The sequence below is a fragment of the Heptranchias perlo genome, chromosome 2 (assembly GCF_035084215.1).
Source record: "Heptranchias perlo isolate sHepPer1 chromosome 2, sHepPer1.hap1, whole genome shotgun sequence".
In the NCBI taxonomy this organism is placed as follows: domain Eukaryota; kingdom Metazoa; phylum Chordata; class Chondrichthyes; order Hexanchiformes; family Hexanchidae; genus Heptranchias; species Heptranchias perlo.
This window is the reverse complement of record NC_090326.1, coordinates 121,767,147-121,787,813: the sequence shown is the minus strand read 5'-3', so window position 1 is coordinate 121,787,813 and position 20,667 is coordinate 121,767,147. Positions and strand designations below refer to the sequence as shown.

The following is a 20,667-nucleotide window of genomic DNA, read 5'->3' as shown; positions in this document are numbered from 1 at the left end:
GGAAGTACCTGTTTCCCCTAGCGGAGAGTTCAAGAACTAGAGGACATAGATTTGAGCGGATTGGTGGAAGGATTAGAGGGGACACGAGGAAAAACTTTTTTACCCAGAGGGTGGAGGATGTATGAAATTCACTGCCCAAATTGGTGGGACCCTCAACTCGTTTAAAAAGTATCTGGACCTGCACCTGAAGTGCTGTAAGCTGCAGGGCTACAGACCGGGTGCTGGAAGGTGGGATTAGAATGGGACATTCTTGCTACGTACAACTCTGTCACACTATACCATATAATGGAATTACCCATACAGCCAGTATCCATTTAAATCATTTTACAAGATTTTAATTTTATTTTGCATTAACCAACATGTAGACATCTTGAATACAAACAGAAAATGCTGGAAATGCTCAGCAAGTCAGACAGCATCTGTGGAGAAAGAAACAGTTAACATTTCAGGTCGATGACCTTTCGTCAGATCTGGAAGAAGTTGAAGATTTAACAGTTTTTAAGCAAGTACAGAGCCATGGAAATGGGAGTGGGGGAAAGGAGAAAGGGGGGGAATAAAAGAACAAAAATGTGATAGGGTGGAGGGCAGGAGTGATTAATTGACAAAAGGGATGATGGTGCAAGGCAAGGAAGGTGGTAATAGGACAAGCAAAGAAACAAAAGATGGGTCCAGAGGAGCTGTAAATGGCAACAGCAGAACCATTACCAGCACCTGCTGTCTGACAAAATGGGAGCAGTGATTGTGATCTGAACTTATTGAAATCAATGTTCAGTCCAGAAGGTTGTAAAATGCCTAATCAAAAGATGAGGTGTTGTTCCTCGAGCTTCATTGGAATAGTGCAAGAGGCTGAAGACAGAGGTCTGAGTAGGAGTGGGTGGGAGAATTAAAATTGCAAGTGATAACAAGGTCAGGTTACACTTGTGGACTGAGCGGAGGAGTTGAGCAAAGCTATCACCCAATCTGCGTTTGGTCTCTCCAATGTAGAGGAGACCGCATCGTGAGCACTGAATACAGTATGCAAAATTGAAAGTACAACAAGTAAATCGCTGTTTCACCTGGAAGGAGTGTTTGGGCGCCCTGGACGGTGGGAAGGGAGGAGGTGAAAGGGCAGATGTTGCATCTCCTGCGCTTGCATGGGAAAGTGCCATGGGAAGGAGAGTGAGTGATGGAAGAGTGGACCAGGGTGTAGGGGTGGGAACGGTCCCTTTGTAATGCTGAAAGGGGAGGGGAAGATGTGTTTGGCGGTGGCATCACTGGAGGTGGCGGAAATGACAGAGGAGGATACATTGAATGTGGAAGTTGGTGGGGTGGACGGGAGGACAAGGGTTCGTGGTTCTGGGAGGGTGGGGAAGGGGTGAGGGCATCTATGTGCGGAACCACAAGAGATGGGTGAGATCCTGAATGAATATTTCAGATCGGTATTTACGGTTGAGAAAGGCATGGATGTTAGGGAACTTGGGAAAATAAATAGTGATGTCTTGAGGAGTGTACATATTACAGAGAGGGAGGTGCTGGAAGTCTTAACGCGCATCAAGGTAGATAAATCTCCGGGACCTGATGAAATGTATCCCAGGACGTTATGGGAGGTTAGGGAGGAAATTGCGGGTCCCCTAGCAGAGATATTTGAATCATCCACCGCTACAGGTGAGGTGCCTGAAGATTGGAGGGTAGCAAATGTTGTGCCTTTGTTTAAGAAGGGCGGCAGGGAAAAGCCTGGGAACTACAGACCAGTGAGCCTGACATCTGTAGTGGGTAAGTTGTTAGAGGGTATTCTGAGGGACAGGATCTACAGGCATTTGGAGAGGCAGGGACTAATTAGGAACAGTCAGCATGGTTTTGTGAGAGGAAAATCATGTCTCACGAATTTGATTGAGTTTTTTGAAGGGGTAACCAAGAAGATAGATGAGGGCTGTGCAGTAGACGTGGTCTACATGGACTTCAGCAAAGCATTTGACAAGGTACCGCAAGGTAGGTTGTTACATAAGGTTAAATCTCATGGGATCCAAGGTGAGGTAGCCAATTGGATACAAAATTGGCTTGACGACAGAAGACAGAGGGTGGTTGTAGAGGGTTGTTTTTCAAACTGGATGCCTGTGTCCAGCGGTGTGCCTCAGGGATCGGTGCTGGGTCCGCTGTTATTTGTTATTTATATTAATGATTTGGATGAGAATTTAGGAGGCATGGTTAGTAAGTTTGCAGATGACACCAAGATTGGTGGCATTGTGGACAGTGAAGAAGGTTATCTAGGATTGCAACGGGATCTTGATAAATTGGGCCAGTGGGCCGATGAATGGCAGATGGAGTTTAATTTAGATAAATGTGAGGTGCTGCATTTTGGTAGATCGAATCGGGCCAGGACCTACTCCGTTAATGGTAGGGCGTTGGGGAGAGTTATAGAACAAAGAGATCTGGGAGTACAGATTCATAGCTCCTTGAAAGTGGAGTCACAGGTGGATAGGGTGGTGAAGAAGGCATTCAGCATGCTTGGTTTCATTGGTCAGAACATTGAATGCAGGAGTTGGGATGTCTTGTTGAAGTTGTACAGGGCATTGGTGAGGCCACACTTGGAATACTGTGTACAGTTCTGGTCACCCTATTATAGAAAGGATATTATTAAACTAGAAAGAGTGCAGAAAAGATTTACGAGGATGCTACCGGGACTTGATGGTTTGACTTACAGGGAGAGGTTAGACAGACTGGGACTTTTTTCCCTGGAGAGTAGGAGGTTAAGGGGAGATCTTATAGAAGTCTATAAAATAATGAGGGGCATAGATAAGGTCGATAGTCAAAATATTTTCCCAAAGGTAGGGGAGTCTATAACGAGGGGGCACAGATTTAAGGTGAGAGGGGAGAGATACAAAAGGGTCCAGAGGGGCAATTTTTTCACTCAAAGGGTGGTGAGTGTCTGGAACGAGCTGCCAGAGGCAGTAGTAGAGGCGGGTACAATTTTGTCTTTTAAAAAGCATTTGGACAGTTACATGGGTAAGATGGGTATCGAGGGATATGGGCCAAGTGCAGGCAATTGGGACTAGCTTAGTGGTATAAACTGGGCGACATGGACATGTTGGGCCGAAGGGCCTGTTTCCATGTTGTAACTTCTATGATTCTATGAAATGGGACAGGCACAGTCGGGGGCCCGGACAACTGCAATGGAGGGGAATCCTCAATTGAGGAAAAAGGAAGACATATCGGAAGCCTTCTGCTTCTTCTTTTAACTGAGGCCCAACCAGCCCCAACCACCACCTCCCTCCTCCGCCAGGCTGAACTTGTTCATGCACTGAACAACTTTTCCTTTGACTCCATTCACTATACGAACCTGTATGGGTCCTAGCTATGCTTGCCTTTTTGTGTGATACGTGGAACATTCTTTGTTCCAATCCTATTCAGGTCCCCTCCCTCACCTCTCTTCTCAGCACAGTCCCATTTCCTGCTCTTGTCCCAAACTGGAAAATTTCATCAAGTCTGCTTCCAATTTCCACACTCCCTCGCTTTCATATGGTCCATCTCCGACTCTTCCCTTCCCTTCCCCGACTTCTCTATCTCCATTTCTGGGGATCAGCTGTCAACCAATATCTACCAGAAGCCCACCGACTCCCACAGCTATCTTAATTACACTTCCTCCCATCCCGCTTCCTGTAAGGACTCTATTCCCTTCTCCCAGTTACTCCATTTCCGTCGCTCCTGTCCTGACGATGCCACCTTCCACACCAGTGCTTCCAATAGGTCTTCCTTTTTCCCTCAACCAAGGAGTCCCTTCCACTGTGATTGATAGGCCCCTCGACAGTGTCCGTCCCATTTCCCGCACTTCTGCCCTCACTCCTTTCCCTCTCTCCAAGAGCCACGATAGGGTCCCCTTGTCCTCACCTTCCACATTCAACGCATCATCCTTCGCCATTTCCGCCACCTCCAAACACATCTTCCCCTCCCCTCCCATCATTCCGAAGGGACCGTTACCTCCACGACACCCTGGTCCACTCCTCTTCCCACTGCACCTTCCCGTGCGAGTGCAGGAGATGCAACATCTGCTCCTTCACCTCCTCCCTTCCCCGCGTCCAGGGCCCCAAACACTCCTTCCAGGTGAAAAAGCCATTTACTTGTACTTCTTTCAATGTAATATACTGTATTCGCTGCTCATGATGCGATCTCCTCTACATTGGGGAGACCAAACGCAGATTGCATGATCGTTTTGCTCAACACCTCTGCTCAGTCCGCAAGTGTGACCCTGACCTGCCGGTCGCTTGCCATTTCAATTCCCCGACCCACTCCCACTCTGACGTCGGCCTCTTACACTGTTCCAATGAAGCTCAACAGAAGCTCGAGGAACAGCACGTCATCTTTCAACTGGGCACTTTACAACCTTCCAGGCTCAACACTGATTTCAATAACTTATCATAACCACTGCTCCCATTTTTTTGAACAGCAGGTGCTGGTAATGGTTCTGCTGTTGCCATTTACAGGCTCCTCTAGACCCATCTTCTGTTTCTTTACTTGTCCCATTATCACCCTCCATGCCTTGTACCATCATCCCTTTTGTCATTTAATCATTCCTGCCCTCTGCCCTATCACAGACCTTCCCTTTTGTTCTTTCCTCCCCCTTCCCAGCTCTGTATTTGCTTAAAAACTTCTTTCAGTTCTGATGATAGGTCATTAATTTGAAAAAAATGAAAATATTTCCATAATATTTTCAATTATTGAGGTTCCCTCCCCCTTGCCAATTTCCTTCTCTCCAAAGGTGCTGTGTTCCAGGAAGAAGGGATTTCCACAGGACCACGCACTCTATCACCACCTTCCAAGTGGCTAAAATTCATTTGTGAACCTCAAAAGTGAGTGCTGGCCAGATCCCTGTGCAGTGAGACATAGGGCTCGAGCCCAATTCTTTCCTCACTTGAAATTCACACATACTCACTTCCTCCTGGAAGTCATGGGATAGCCATTGGGGGCAAGATCCCGACCAATTCCACCCCCCCACAATCCAGGGGCCAACGGTAGAGATTAGCAAACTCAGTACAGACAAGGATCGAACCTGCATCCTTCCGGATTTGTGTGACACAGTGACTCACAGGATAAATACATCCTTGAATAGTTTGGATCTTTGTTCTTTATTGCACTGTTCAACTGTCCACTCGGGACTACTTATGTTCAGAAGAGGCTCAGGATCACAAAGATACAGGTGAAGGCTGACATTCAGCTCACCCATTCAGAAAGAAGCTACAGGCCACCAACACAGCATTCAATTGATTCTTTAATTATGTCATTGCACCACACTTCCAGAAAATCTATTGAATAGTCATTCCCTCTTAATTAAGGGAAGAAACTTCCTGACATTAGTTGGAATATTCGCTAGTTTCAACTTGTGCCTTGCTATCCTACTGTCACAGTTTAGTGTGAAGTAATGATCTATATTCATTTCTTTACATCTGTACAATTTACAATCTTGTATACTTTAATGAAATCTCTTCTTAGCCACTTTCTTTTAAGCCTTGATAATCCAAGTTTTTACAGTCCTTCCTCATAACTCAGACTTCCAACACTAGGGGCCAGCTTTGTGGCTGCCTCCAGGGGTCAAAACGTCTCCCTCGAGTATCAGTGACCAAAATTAGTTAATCAAACTGGAGTCTGACCAGGGCACTGCATAATTTTAGCATGAAATTATACTTTGTTTTGGCTATATAGTTGTATATTCTATTTGCTCTGTTGATTACTGCTCCACAGAACTAGATATGTTAAGCACCACGTTTAGAATATCCCAAGATTTCTTGCAGCTTCACCCACAGCTATTTCAACACTAACGCAGTATGCTGCACATTTTTTCTGTGTGTAATATTTTATACTTCATAGAATCATACAGCACAGAAGGCAGCCATTTGGCCCATCATGCCTGTGCCTGCTCTTTGAAAGAGCTATCCAATTAGTCCTACTCCCCTGCTCTTCCCCCACAGCCCTCAAATTTTTCCTTTTCAAGTATTTATCCAATTCCCTATTGAAAGTTATGACTGAATCTGCTTCCACCACACTTTCAGGCAATGCATTCCAAATCATAATCACCCGCTGTGTGAAAAAAATTCTTATCTCCCCTCTGGTTCTTTTGACAATTTCCGTAAATCGATGTTCTCTGGTTACTGACCCCTCCACCAGTGGAAACAGTTTCTCCTTATTTACTCAATTTTGAACACCTCAATTAAATCTCCCCTTAACCTTCTCTGCTCCAAGGAGAACAATCCCAGCTTCTCTAGTCTCTCCACATAACTGATGTTCCTCATCTCTATTCTAATAAATCTTCTCTACACCCTCTCTAAGGCCTTGACATCCTTCCTAAAGTGTGGTATCCAGAATTGGACACAATATTCCAGCTGAGGCCTAACCAGTGATACAAATAAATTATGCTAAACTTTTATGTATTAGGTTTCATCTACCATTAATTGGCCCCACTTACATATTTTATATAATGTATTTTGTTTGAGTTTGACTGTCTCTACAGATTTGACAGTCCACCTCACTGCAGATTGGATCGTTTTAAATTTGCATTGAGCTTCTGAATCTAAATCATGAATGTAAATTAGAAACAATAAGGATCGTAACACTGATCCCTAAGGCACTCCACTCTTGTTGCTTCCTATTGTTCAGCCCATTTCTTATCTATTTCCTAATTTTTACCTTGAATTCCCAGTGCTTCAAGCTTAGTTCATAGTCTTGTGTGGAATTTTGTCAAAAGCTTTTTGAAAGTCCAAGTAGACCACATCATAATGCTTTCCACAGTCCTCTTTGAAAGCTACCTCCTCAAAAAAAGGCAATGCAGTTGGTCAGGGAGGATTTTCCTCAAGCTGGCTGCTGTTTACTAGATCACACAGGTAAGCCTCAAGATTGTTCCCAATAACCAGTTCCATAATTTACCTGGTATAGATTTAAGTCCATGTCAATTATTTTGTTAGCTAACTGTTAAATCATAGAAATATCTAATATCTGTTTGGTTTTGACCTCGATCCTTCTGTCTTCACCAATTGCCACTCTATTTCCTATCTAAGGTCTTTGAGCATGTCACTACCTCCCAGCCAATCTCTCCAGCATGCATGTTCAAATCCCTCCAGTCTGACTTTTGCACTTCACACTGAATAACCCTAACCAACATCACAAACAACATTGTCTATGACAATGACAATGGTCTCTCCACAGCATATGAGATGGTTGAATATGCCATTCTCCTCCATCATCCAGCTCCATGGGACTGCCCTCATATGTTTCCATTTCTATTTATCTAAAGGCAGCCAGTGCATTTCAGCAATGGCTTCTTTTCCTTCCCCCATATGGTTACATCTGGAGTCCCCCTCCCAACAATCTATCCTTGACTCCCTCCTCTCAGTGACATCAACAGAAGGTATGGGATCAGCTTCCACAAATATATCTATGATACCCAGCTCTATCTTTCCACCATCTTCCTGATGACCTCAACACTAAGACTTCTCACCAGTCAGTATTGGCCGAGTCACTTCCAGCTCAACGACTGAATCTCCTCATACACCACTGTAATCTCCAGTCTCAACAACTCCAATTCTCTCCTTGCTAGCCTCCTTTTCTCCACCTTCCATTAATCTCTGATGCATAGGACCTGTGCCTCATTAAGTCCCAATTGCACATCATCCCTGTCCTCATTGACGACACTGGCTCCCCATACCAAACATTAAACTCAAAAGCCCTGCCTTTAAATCTATTCATGGCCTTGCCCTATCCCAACCATTGCAATCTCCTCCAGCCTAAACCTCACCCCCAAATATTACTGTATTTTGACTCTCACCTTTTATGCACCCACTCCAAAACCCCCACCATTGGCATCAGAGCCTCCAACCACCCAAGTCCTCTGGAATCCTGCCCTAAAAAACTCTGCCTCGCGATCTCCCACGCCTCTTAATTTCCATCGTCACATTTAAAAGTCTTGTCAAAGCCCAATCCCTGAACGAGTTTTTGGTTACCCCTCCTAACCCATCCCTTCTGAGCTCAGCATCTGCTTTCTTTACACTTATCTGTGAAGTATGTTGAGATGCTCTTTGCATTAAAGGCACTATATAAATGCAAGCTGATATTTGTTTATTCATCTGCACTGATTTCTGTTCAAGCCACCGGTGCCTACACCAGCTTGGGAAAGGAGCTAAATTAAAATCAGAACTGTAACTAACCTAAATATAAACTGCACACGTTGATTCAGTTCTATTATGACCGGCTCAGAAATGTTTCCAAGCTAGTACTGCCAATGGTGTAGTTAGTATTCATTGTTTAAAACAAATATAAATATCATAGATAGAGTGAACCAATAGAACACATTAAATTTAACTGCAGCTGAGTTTTTAAACGAGTTCTATGATGAGAATCCTCTGAAGCAATGTACTTTTTACAAATATACAGACTTACTCATTCCAGAACACTCTCTGTCTCCATCCCATACATTCAGGACTGCATATCCGGTCAGCAGTAAATTGATTAGGCTTTGGCTGGAAGAGAAGGTATTCAATTCAGGATTCCAAAAGGAAAATAATAAAAATCAAACATTAATTTTCCCTGTTTCACCACAGCCATCCCTCCCCCAAAATCCCTTACAAATGATAGTGGCAGTTTGAGAATATACTCAAAAACCAGACGAAAGAGTGGAGAGATGTATACACCAAAGTGCAAATCTTGTGAAGGTGAAAAATTAAGAACTTGGACGCAACTGTTGGGCAAATAAGAATGCAATAAAAACATAGCAGAATGCTTGCTGAACTTCAGACTATTTTAACTGTTTTAGCACAGTCAGACACATACCATTTCTAAACTTTCTCTAGTAGCATCCTGATTAGCCCAAATGGGACAATGACTGCATTTTTCCATGACTGCATTAATCAATGTACTACACAGGAAATTAAACACCTTGACTTCCTCAATTAAGCCCTTAACCTAACCAATCTTAATTAGCTGTTAGGATAAGCAAAAATCAGTAAAATAAAAACGATCCTTTTATCAATTAGGTAAAATTCTGGCTTATGTACTGGAGGCAACAAGCTACTGTGCAAGCAGAACCATAGAAAAGATACAGCACAGAAGGGGGCCATTCGGCCCACCAGCTCGAAGAACAACCAGGTGCCCATTCTAATCCCACCTTCCAGCACCCAGTCCGTAGCCCTGCAGCTTACAGCAATTTAGGTGCAGGTCCAGGTACTTTTTTTTTTAAAAAGAGAGTTGAGGGTCCCTGCCTCTACCACCAATTTGGGCAGCGAATTCCATACACCCACCACCCTCTGGGTAAAAAAGCTGTTCCCCGAGTCCCTTCTAATCCTTCTGCCAATCAGCTTAAATCTATGTCCTCTAGTTCTTGAACTCTCCGCTAGGGGAAACAGGTACTTCCTGTCTACTCTATCTAGGCCCCTCAATTTTGTGCACCTCAATCAAGTCTCCCCTCAGCCTCTTCTGCTCCAAGGAAAACAACCCCAGCCTATCCAATCTCTCCTCGTAGCTGCAATTTTCAAGCCCTGGCAACATTCTTGTAAATCTTCCCTGCACTCTCTCCAGAGCAATTACGTCCTTCCTGAAATGTGGTGACCAGAACTGCGCACAATACTCCAGCTGTGGCCTTACCAGCGTTTTATACAGTTCCATCATTACATCCCTGCTTTTGTATTCTATACCTCGGCTAATAACAGAGAGCATTCCGTATGCCTTCTTCACAACCTTATCTACCTGTACTGCCACCTTCAGGGACCTGTGCACAAGGTCTCTCACTTCCTCTACCCCTCTCAATATATTCCCGTTTACTGCGTATTCCCTTTTACTGTTTACCCTCCCTAAGTGCATTACCTCACACTTCTCCGCCACTTTTCCGCCCACTCCACCAACCCATTGATATCTTCTTGGAGTCTACAGCTATCCTCTTCACTATCAACTACACGGCCAATTTTTGTGTCATCTGCAAATTTGCCAATCATGCCCCCTACATTCAAGTCCAAATCATTAATATATACCACAAACAGCAAGGGACCCAACGCTGAGCCCCGTGGCACACCACTGGAAACAGATTTCCATTCGCAAAGACATCCTTCGACTTTTACCCTTTGTTTCCTGTAACTTAGCCAATTTTGGATCCAGTTCGCCACATTTTCCTGTATCCCATGGGATTTTACCTTTCTGACCAGTCTGCCATGTAGGACCTTGTCAAATGCCTTACTAAAATCCATGTAGACAACATCCACTGCACTACCCTCATCAATCCTCCTTGTCACTTCCTCAAAGAATTCAGATTTGTAATGCATGACCTTCCCTGAACAAATCCATGCTGATTATCCCTGATTAAACCATGCCTTTCCAAGTGATGGTTTATCCTATCTCTCAGTATTGATTCTAATAGTTTGCCCACCACCGAGGTAAGACTGACCAGCCTATAATTGTTCGGCCTTTCCCTCGTACCCTTTTTAAACAATGGTACTACATTTGCAGTCTTCCAGTCCTCCGGTATCTCCCCTGTATCTCGTGAGGATTGGAAAATGATCCTCACTAGATACATCCACTATTTCCTCCCTGGCTTCCTTCAATAGCCTAGGAAACAATCCATCCGGCCCTGGTGACTTATCAACTGTCAAGGATTCCAGTCCCTCTAGTACTTCCTCTCTCTTTATGTTTACCTTATCCAATATTTCACACCTCTCCTCTTTATCTACTACGTCCGGATCATCCCTTTCCTTTGTGAATACGGAGACAAAATATTCATTTAAAACCCTACCCACATCCTCTGCTTCTACACACAAGTTACCCTTATCATCCCTGATAGATCCCACCTTTTCCTTGGCTTATCCTCTTGTTCTTAATGTACCGATAAAACATCTTTGCGTTTTCTTTAATCTTACCAGCTAATATTTTCTCATGCCCACTCTTTTGCTTTCCTCATTTCCTTTTTTACGTCATCCCTGTACCTTCTATACTCCTCTAGGCTTTCTGCAGTATTTAGTTTTCTGTGACAGTCATAAGCTTTCTTTTTATGCTTTATCTTGCCCCGTATACTTCTAGACAACAAGGGGGCTCTAAATTTGGCAGTGCCACCCTTTTTCTTTGAGGGGACTTGTCTGCATTGTACCTGTAGAATTTCACTTTTTCATGCCTCCCACTGGCTTGCCACTGATTTCTCCTCAAGTAGTTGTGTCCAGTCCACTTCTTCAAAATCACCTCTTCGTTCTGTAAAATTTGCCTTCCCCCAATTTAAAACGTTTACTCCTGATTTAACTCTGTCCTTTTCCATAATAATGCTAAAACTAACTGAATTGTGGTCACTATCCCAAATATGGTCACCCACTGTCACTTCACCCACTTGCCCATCTTCATTTCCCAGGACTAAATCTAGAATTGCATCCCCTCTTGTTGGGCTTGTCACGTACTGGCTAAAAAAGTTCTCCTGGACACCGATCAAGAATTTTATACATATTATTTGTGGGTAAGTGACTAGACAAAGGAGTCCAAAAACAAACCTGTCATTGCAAACAATCACTGACCAAACTTCAAGAATGTTTAAAAAGTAAACATAGAACCAGCCAGCATCCACAGTCCTATACACAAAAAACAAGATAAATTTAACCAGCCAAGAAAGCATTGTAACCCCAGGCTATTGCTAGAGTTCCTCAGGGAAGTGCCCTCAGGCCAGCCTTCTCCAGTTGTTTCAACAATGACCTTCCCTCCATCATAAAGATCAGGATTGGCGCTATTTGCTGACACCCGTGTTCAGCTCCATTCTCAACTTCTCTAATAACGAAGAAGCCTATGCCTCTGTAACACAGGACAGCATCCAAGTTTGAGCTGACAAGTGGAAGATAACGTTTGTGTGACATAAATGTCGGGTAATGATAATCTCGAACAAGAGAAAGCCCAGCCATCTTCCCCGACCTTCAGCGGTACCAGCATCACTAAGTCCCCCAACATCAACAACCTGGGGTGGGAGGGGGGTTCAGTGTCCAGAAGCTTAAATGCACCAGCCATATCACCAACATGGTTACAAAAACAAGAGCAGCAATGTAATGGGAAGACCATCATCTACAAGTTCCCTCCCAAGTGTCTCAATATGCTGACATGGACATATATTGCCATGCCCTCATTGTTTTTCGGTCAACCTTCTGGAATTCCCTACCTAATGTCATTGTGGGAGCACTATCACAAGGATTGCAGTAGTTTAAGGAGAAGGCCCACTGTCACCTGTACATGGTAACTAGGGATGGGCAATAATGCAGCCTTGCCACTGTCGCCCACATCGAGAATAAAAAAACTGAGGAGATGAAGGAAGAAAGGGAGGGGACAGAAAGACAGATGGCGGAGGGGAAGGAAAGAAACAATAGGACACAGGGTGGGAGGGTAGATGGCCAGGCGAAGGGGGAAGGCAGAAGCAAGGTTTAAGACTTAGGTAGATGGACAGCAAGGTGCTTCGACCACTATCCCTTACACCTGCACCATGAACAAATCAGTTTTCCAAAACCTCTTTGCAGCCCTTTCCCAGTCCCTTCCTTAGCCATCATCCATACCTGTCAACGACTAAAGAAGAGAACAAGAGAAGCCGAACGTAAATGGCACAATCAAAACAGAATAGAAAGAGCAAAAACATTGATGAGAAAGAATCACTAAAGGCAAAGATAGACAAAAGCAAAATGGCAGAGAGACAGACAGACAGACAATAAGAAAATAACATTAACAGAGCAGAAGAGGAGACACACACAACCAGAAAGGTGAGCAATGCCCCAGAGGATGCAGTAGTAATAGAGAAATTGTGATTCAAATTGGGATGCAACTGTCTTACGTAATTTTGGATCATATCCTCAAAGAGAAACTTGAATTAAGAGGTAAAGCTTAGAGTCACAATATCGTCCAGCATAACACGGAGCCAAACAGACCAGGAAAGTTCAATCTCTGGCTTCAGCTCAATTAGCTGATCTCAGTCACAGTGGTAGCAAGGATTTTATAACTAGCCTCAGCTGTGAACTTGTTTTGTGGGGGGAGAAAGGAGGAAAAAACTGAACATTATCCAGTTACTCCTGTGCAGATAAGATCCTTTCCATGCTTAGTTAGAGCTGACAAAGAATTGAGACTTAGGCAAGCTGTTGGAGCAGTGTCCCTGTGTTACTCAGTACCTTTGAGAGAGCAGAGAAAAAAATAAAGTAACTCATGCAGAGTGACAGCTTTCTTGATAGGGTGCAATAAGGTCTAATGTCATGCTATTGCTCAAAAGGACCAACATTAGCCCTGCTTATATAAGCTTCGCCACTTCAAACAAGAAGATTACAAGGCCCTCTTCTTTCAATAAATTATTTCACGTCAATTTACATTAAAATTACAAATTGATATCAGGTGAAAAACTAATTACATTTTATGAACAGATGAGAAATTACCTTCCATGACCATATACAGGGTCAATTAAAGGTTCAGCTGTATCTTCAATTTCATTTCTAATGTTTGCAATACCCTAGAAAAGGAAAGCATTTAATTCAATTAGAAAATGCAAAGAATACAGTAATACAAGTGGCAAAACAAAGATTTATAAAATGAATCTGCCTTGCTCACACAACTTCTAAATAAATAGGCACTCTTCCAACAGTGATGGTAGTGAAGGCAGCAAATGGTGTGCCAACTCTAATCAAATATTTGAAAAATATTTAACACAAATTAGAAAATAAGACATCTAGTCAATGTTTAGCTTTCAGACATGAGGTTAGGCATATTTTTAAATACTTATCCGTTACAAGCAAGATTTGCCTTGGCATCATAATTCAACAATTTTTTTAGTTGGTGTTGGTGTGGACTAAGGTCAGGAATTACAATACTGTGGAGTAGACCAACCTTTGTTAAAATGACAGAGTAAAGAAAAAGCAGGACTCCAAACCGATTCTTCCAGGTTGGATACTGATCCAAAACTGCCTCTTTCAGCTCAGTCACATTTGCAAATGTACGTTTTCTGAAAATTAATTGAGTTGAAGAATGTTAAAAACTTACAATTCTTAAAAATGTAGTTCATACTTTAAATATGTGTCTCTTAAAAGAAGAACTTCCGTACAACTAGAAGTAACTTGAATACTTGTGCCGTGAACAAGCAAGATGCAACGGAGGTCACTGAATATTTCTTAGTTTAATTGCACCCATCTTTTATTACATGCTTCAAAAAGAAATGTTGAATTATATTAAAATTATATCAAAATATATTAAAACAAATATCAAAACATGCTGCTTCCACCATAAATATTTTATAATTCTATCTCAAATTATTGTAGCCGTAAAAGCTCCTAGTATGTTAAATATTTATATTTGGGGGAAACACAAAACTGATTATGTGGGGAGGGTGGGGCATCAGATAAAGAGAGGGTCAACAAGCTAGTTCCTGACAAAACTGAAAATCTGTGAAAATAACAAATGGTTAGAAGTAAAAACAAGTAACAGTCAATCTAAGGTATAAAGGATTTAATTGCCATAGTCCTTTTTAGATAATTGGTGATTTGAGCCATTATAAATTAGTCACTCTCACTAACCTTGGGCTGGAGTTCCTTAATCTCAAATCATTAAAGATTGGAAGAATATTGCTTAATTTTTAAAATAGGAAAAATCAGAAAGAACTTGAAATAAAATAAAGCTACATTGTGATAAATGGTTGCACTTGAAGAATGGATTCATTTCAACATCTGTATTGTTAAATTATCTGAAAATTATGCTCTTAAACACTCTGGGGAAGGCTCACAAAAACATTTGCGAGGCTGTAAATCGATGCAGGTTACTTATGTAAAACATACAAGCATATCATTTTTGTAATTCAGGTTTTTTCTCCACTCCAATAACTGCCCCCTGTACATCCATGCTGCTAGAGCATTCCCCTGTTAACTTTTAGAGTGCTGTGTGGTGTTCAAAAGTGATTCAGAATGATATGGCAATTCTGCACAATATGTTCCCAGCGGATAGTCCCATTATACTTTTGTCTCATTATACTAAGTGCTGGGAGGACTACACATTAATATAAGGCCTCCCTTTACTACAGCATTGAATTGACATTAAAAGTCAGGGGAGCAGGGAATTGGCCTTCAGCTTTTGGAAAAGATAGCAGCTTAATGACAGAGGTGCTGATGCACCTGACATTGAAAAGGAAAATTACAAAAGCTAATGGCAAAGGACAATATTGATAGGCTTGAGGCACACAAATGTGATTTTTAATCCTTCCCTGGAGTATTCCTTTAAGATCAGTTTCAGCTGTAAAGTAAGCAATTGACCCCACAGCTGGGCTGAAGGCAGGTTATTTAAAAGGGCAAATTTAACAACTACTGCTTGCATATTAATTCTAGTCCATTCATAGCTGCCTTTGGTTCAAGCAGCAGTGAAATCCAAGACTTCACTTAAAATGTTTTTTTTCGATAGTTTGGATTGTAAATTGACAAATGCTCCAAATTGCTTCTATTTGGCTTAGCTTGGTGATTTACCATACGATCTCTCGCAGATTACATCTTGTTCCAAGATGTTCAATAAAAGTTGACAGAAACTTGCAATCCAGATTCACTCTGGGTAAGGGTCCCATAAAGCAGTCGGATATGGGAAAATGGATAGTCCATGTCTGATCATTTCACACAAGAGATAAAGTACAGAATTTTAAAAGCATACAAAAGTTTGTGTTTCTTTTGTAAACACGTGGCCTTGCCATAAGTGAGTCTCGGTTGGTGTTTTATTTAATTTATAATATACCTTTATATATGTATATTAAAGGCTTACGTAAACCTAAGAACATCTGTATGCAAGACAAGATGATACTATCCTTAAAAGCTATGTAGCTGCACAGGCAAACTTTTAAAACTAAAAGCAAAAGCAAACTGCCATGGTGTCATTTTGCAAGCTCCATCAAATGAAAAGCTGGAGCAAGTGATTCTTTTCTCTCTCCCTCAAAAGAAATCCAAGTTTTAAATGGCTCTTGTGAATTGCAAGTCTCTTCTGTGTTCAGAAGGACTTTCTTGATTATGTTCCCAGCCCAATAAGGAAGGAGGCATTGCTGGATCAAGTTCTGGGGAATGAAGTGGGTCAAGTGGAGCAAGTGGCAGTGGGGGAACATTTCGGGAACAGTGATCTCAGTATCATAAGGTTTAGATTAGTTATGGAAAAGAGTAAAAATACTTAATAGGAGAAGGGCCAATTTCAGTGGGTTGAGAACGGATTGGGCCCTGGTAAATTGGAATCAAAGATTGGCAGGCAAAACTGTAACTGAACAATGGGCAGCCTTTAAAGAAATGGTTCAGGTAAAGTCTAGGTACATTTCCACGAGGGGGAAAGGTAGGGCAACCAAAGTCAGAACACCCTGGATGACGAAAGAGATAGAGACTAAGATGAAGCAGAAAAAGGGGCCGTATGACAGATGTCAGGTTGATAATACAAGTGAGAACCAGGCTGAATATAGTAAGTTCAGAGGAGAAGTGATAAAGGAAATAAGAGTGGCAAAGAGAGAGTATGAGAATAGACTGGCGGTTAACATAAAAGGGAATCCATAAGTCTTCTATAGGCATATAAACAGTAAACGGGTAGTAAGAGGAGGGGCGGGGCCGATTAGGGACCAAAAAGGAGATCTACTCATGGAAGCAGAGGACATGGCTGAAGTACCAAATGAGTACTTTGCATCTATCTTTACCAAGGAAGAAGATGCTGCCAAAGTCATAGTAAAAGGAGGTAGGTGAGATACTGGATAGGCTAAAAATTGATAAAGGAGGTACTCGAAAGGCTGGCTGTACTTAAAGTAGATAAGTCACCTGGTCCAGGAGGGATGCATCCTGGGCTGCTGAGGGAAGGAAGGGTGGAAATTGCAGAGGTGCTGGCCATAATCTTCCAATCCTCTTTAGTCATTGGGGCGGTGCCAGAGGACTGGAGAATTGCAAATGTTACACCCTTGTTAAAAAAAGGGTGCAAGGACAAACACGGCAACTACAGGCCAGTCAGTTTTACCTTATTGGTGGAGAAGCTTTTAGAAACGATAATCCGGGACAAAATTAATAGTCACTTGGACAAGCATGGATTAATAAAGGAAAGCCAGCACGGATCCGTTAACAGCAAATTGTGTTTAACTAACTCGATTGAGCATTTTGATGAGGTAACAAAGAGGGTTGATGAGAGCAATGTGGTTGACGTTGTGTCTATGGACTTACAAAAGGCGTTTGATCAAGTGCCACATAATAGGCTTGTCAGCAAAATTGAAGCCGATAAAATAAAAGGGGCAGTGGCAGCGGCAGCATCGATACAAAATTGGCTAAGTGACAGAAAACAGTAGTGGTGAACAGTTGTTCTTCGGACCTTTCGGAGAAAGGTACACAGTGGTGCTTCCCAGGGGTCGATACCAGGACCACTGCTTTCTTTGATATTTTTTTTTTTATTCGTTCACGGGATGTGGGTGTCGCTGGCAAGGCCGGCATTTATTGCCCATCCCTAATTGCCCTTGAGAAGGTGGTGGTGAGCCGCCTTCTTGAACCGCTGCAGTCCGTGTGGTGACGGTTCTCCCACAGTGCTGTTAGGAAGGGAGTTCCAGGATTTTGACCCAGCGACAATGAAGGAACGGCGATATATTTCCAAGTCGGGATGGTGTGTGACTTGGAGGGGAACGTGCAGGTGGTGTTGTTCCCATGCGCCTGCTGCCCTTGTCCTTCTAGGTGGTAGAGGTCGCGGGTTTGGGAGGTGCTGTCGAAGAAGCCTTGGCGAGTTGCTGCAGTGCATCCTGTGGATGGTGCACACTGCAGCCACAGTGCGCCGGTGGTGAAGGGAGTGAATGTTTAGGGTGGTGGATGGGGTGCCAATCAAGCGGGCTGCTTTATCTTGGATGGTGTCGAGCTTCTTGAGTGTTGTTGGAGCTGCACTCATCCAGGCAAGTGGAGAGTATTCCATCACACTCCTGACTTGTGCCTTGTAGATGGAGGAAAGGCTTTGGGGAGTCAGGAGGTGAGTCACTCGCCGCAGAATACCCAGCCTCTGACCTGCTCTCGTAGCCACAGTATTTATATGGCTGGTCCAGTTAAGTTTCTGGTCAATGGTGACCCCCAGGATGTTGATGGTGGGGGATTCGGCGATGGTAATGCCGTTGAATGTCAAGGGGAGATGGTTAGACTCTCTCTTGTTGGAGATGGTCATTGCCTGGCACTTATCTGGCACGAATGTTACTTGCCACTTATCAGCCCAAGCCTGGATGTTGTCCAGGTCTTGCTGCATGCGGGCTCGGACTGCTTCATTATCTGAGGGGTTGCAAATGGAACTGAACACTGTGCAGTCATCAGCGAACATCCCCATTTCTGACCTGATGATGGAGGGAAGGTCATTGATGAAGCAGCTGAAGATGGTTGGGCCTAGGACACTGCCCTGAGGAACTCCTGCAGCAATGCCCTGGGGCTGAGATGCTTGGCCTCCAACAACCACTACCATCTTCCTTTGTGCTAGGTATGACTCCAGCCACTGGAGAGTTTTCCCCCTGATTCCCATTGACTTCAATTTTACTCGGGCTCCTTGGTGCCACACTCGGTCAAATGCTGCCTTGATGTCAAGGGCAGTCACTCTCACCTCACCTCTGGAATTCAGCTCTTTTGTCCATGTTTGGACCAAGGCTGTAATGAGGTCTGGAGCCGAGTGGTCCTGGCGGAACCCAAACTGAGCATCGGTGAGCAGGTTATTGGTGAGTAAGTGCCGCTTGATAGCACTGTCGACGACACCTTCCATCACTTTGCTGATGATTGAGAGTAGACTGATGGGGCGGTAATTGGCCGGATTGGATTTGTCCTGCTTTTTGTGGACAAGTCATACCTGGGCAATTTTCCACATTGTCGGGTGGATGCCAGTGTTGTAGCTGTACTGGAACAGCTTGGCTAGAGGCGCAGCTAGTTCTGGAGCACAAGTCTTCAGCACTACAGCTGGGATGTTGTCGGGGCCCATAGCCTTTGCTGTATCCAGTGCACTCAGCCGTTTCTTGATATCACGTGGAGTGAATCGAATTGGCCGAAGACTGGCTTCCGTGATGGTGGGGATATCGGGAGGAGGCTGAGATGGATTATCCACTCGGCACTTCTGGCTGAAGATGGTTGCAAACGCTTCAGCCTTGTCTTTTGCACTCACGTGCTGGACTCCGCCATCATTGAGAATGGGGATGTTTGCAGAGCCTCCTCCTCCCGTTAGTTGTTTAATTGTCCACCACCATTCACGACTGGGTGTGGCAGGACTGCAGAGCTTTGATCTGATCTGTTGGTTGTGGAATCGCTTAGCTCTGTCTATAGCATGTTGCTTCCGCTGTTTAGCATGCATGTAGTCCTGAGTTGTAGCTTCACCAGGTTGGCACCTCATTTTTCGGTACGCCTGGTGCTGCTCCTGGCATGCTCTTCTACACTCCTCATTGAACCAGGGTTGATCCCCTGGCTTGTTGGTAATGGTAGAGTGAGGAATATGCCGGGCCATGAGGTTACAGATTGTGCTGGAATACAATTCTGCTGCTGCTGATGGCCCACAGCGCCTCAGGGATGCCCAGTTTTGAGCTGCTAGATCTGTTCTGAATCTATCCCATTTAGCACGGTGGTAGTGCCACACAACACGTTGGATGGTGTCCTCAGTGCGAAGACGGGATTTCATCTCCACGAGGACTGTGCGGTGGTCACTCCTACCAATACTGTCATGGACAGATGCATTTGCGACAGGTAGATTGGTGAGGACGAGGTCAAGTAAGTTTTTCCCTCGTGTTGGTTCGCTCACCACCTGCCGCAGGCCCAGTCTGGCAGCTATGTCCTTCAGGACTCGGCCAGCTCGGTCAGTAGTGGTGCTACCGAGCCACTCTTGGTGATGGACATTGAAGTCCCCCACCCAGAGTACATTTTGTGCCCTTGCTACCCTCAGTGCTTCCTCCAAGTGGTGTTCAACATGGAGGAGGACTGATTCATCAGCTGAGGGAGGACGGTAGGTGGTAATCAGCAGGAGGTTTCCTTGCCCATGTTTGACCTGATGCCATGAGATTTCATGGGGTCCAGAGTCAATGTTGAGGACTCCCAGGGCCACTCCCTCCTGACTGTATATCACTGTACCGCCACCTCTGGTGGGTCTGTCCTGCCGGTGGGACAGGACATACCCAGGGATGGTGATGGAAGAGTCTGGGACGTTGGCTGAAAGATATGATTCTGTGAGTATGGCTGTGTCAGGCTGTTGCTTGACTAGTCTGTGGGACAGCTCTCCCAATTTTGGCACAAGTCCCCAGATGTTAGTAAGGAGGACCTTGCAGGGTCGACTGGGCTTGGTGTTTTGCCGTTGTTGTGTCCGGTGCCTTGTGGTCCGATGCCGGGTGGTCCGTCCGGTTTTATTCTTATTATGACTTTTCGTAGCAAGATTTTACAACTGAGTGGCTTGCTAGGCCATTTCAGAGGGCAATTAAGAATCAACCACATTGCTGTGGGTCTGGAGTCACATATCGGCCAGACCGGGTAAGGGCGGCAGGCTTCCTTCCCTAAAGGACATTCGTGAACCAGATGGGTTTTTACGACAATCCGGTAGTTTCATGGCCATCATTACTGATACTAGTATTTTAATTCCAGATTTTTAAAAATTTAATTAATTGAATTTAATTAATTAATTGAATTTAAATTCGCCAGCTGCCGTGGCGGGATTTGAACTCATGACTCTGGATTTTAGTCCAGGCCTCTGGATTACTAG

At 43.9% G+C, this 20,667-nt stretch overlaps 1 protein-coding gene across 1 annotated transcript in view; it reads right to left on the bottom strand.

Moving 5' to 3' along the window:
* Nucleotides 1–20,667, bottom strand: part of mindy3 (MINDY lysine 48 deubiquitinase 3) — a 150,167-nt gene that overhangs the window by 113,584 nt on the left and 15,916 nt on the right. Inside the window, exons 6-8 of the mRNA XM_068006718.1 lie at nt 13,828–13,942; nt 13,380–13,453; nt 8,401–8,480 (exon numbers count right to left, since the gene is read on the bottom strand). Coding sequence (XP_067862819.1) covers nt 8,401–8,480; nt 13,380–13,453; nt 13,828–13,942 — 269 coding nt within the window. The remainder of the gene's footprint in view (nt 1–8,400; nt 8,481–13,379; nt 13,454–13,827; nt 13,943–20,667) is intronic.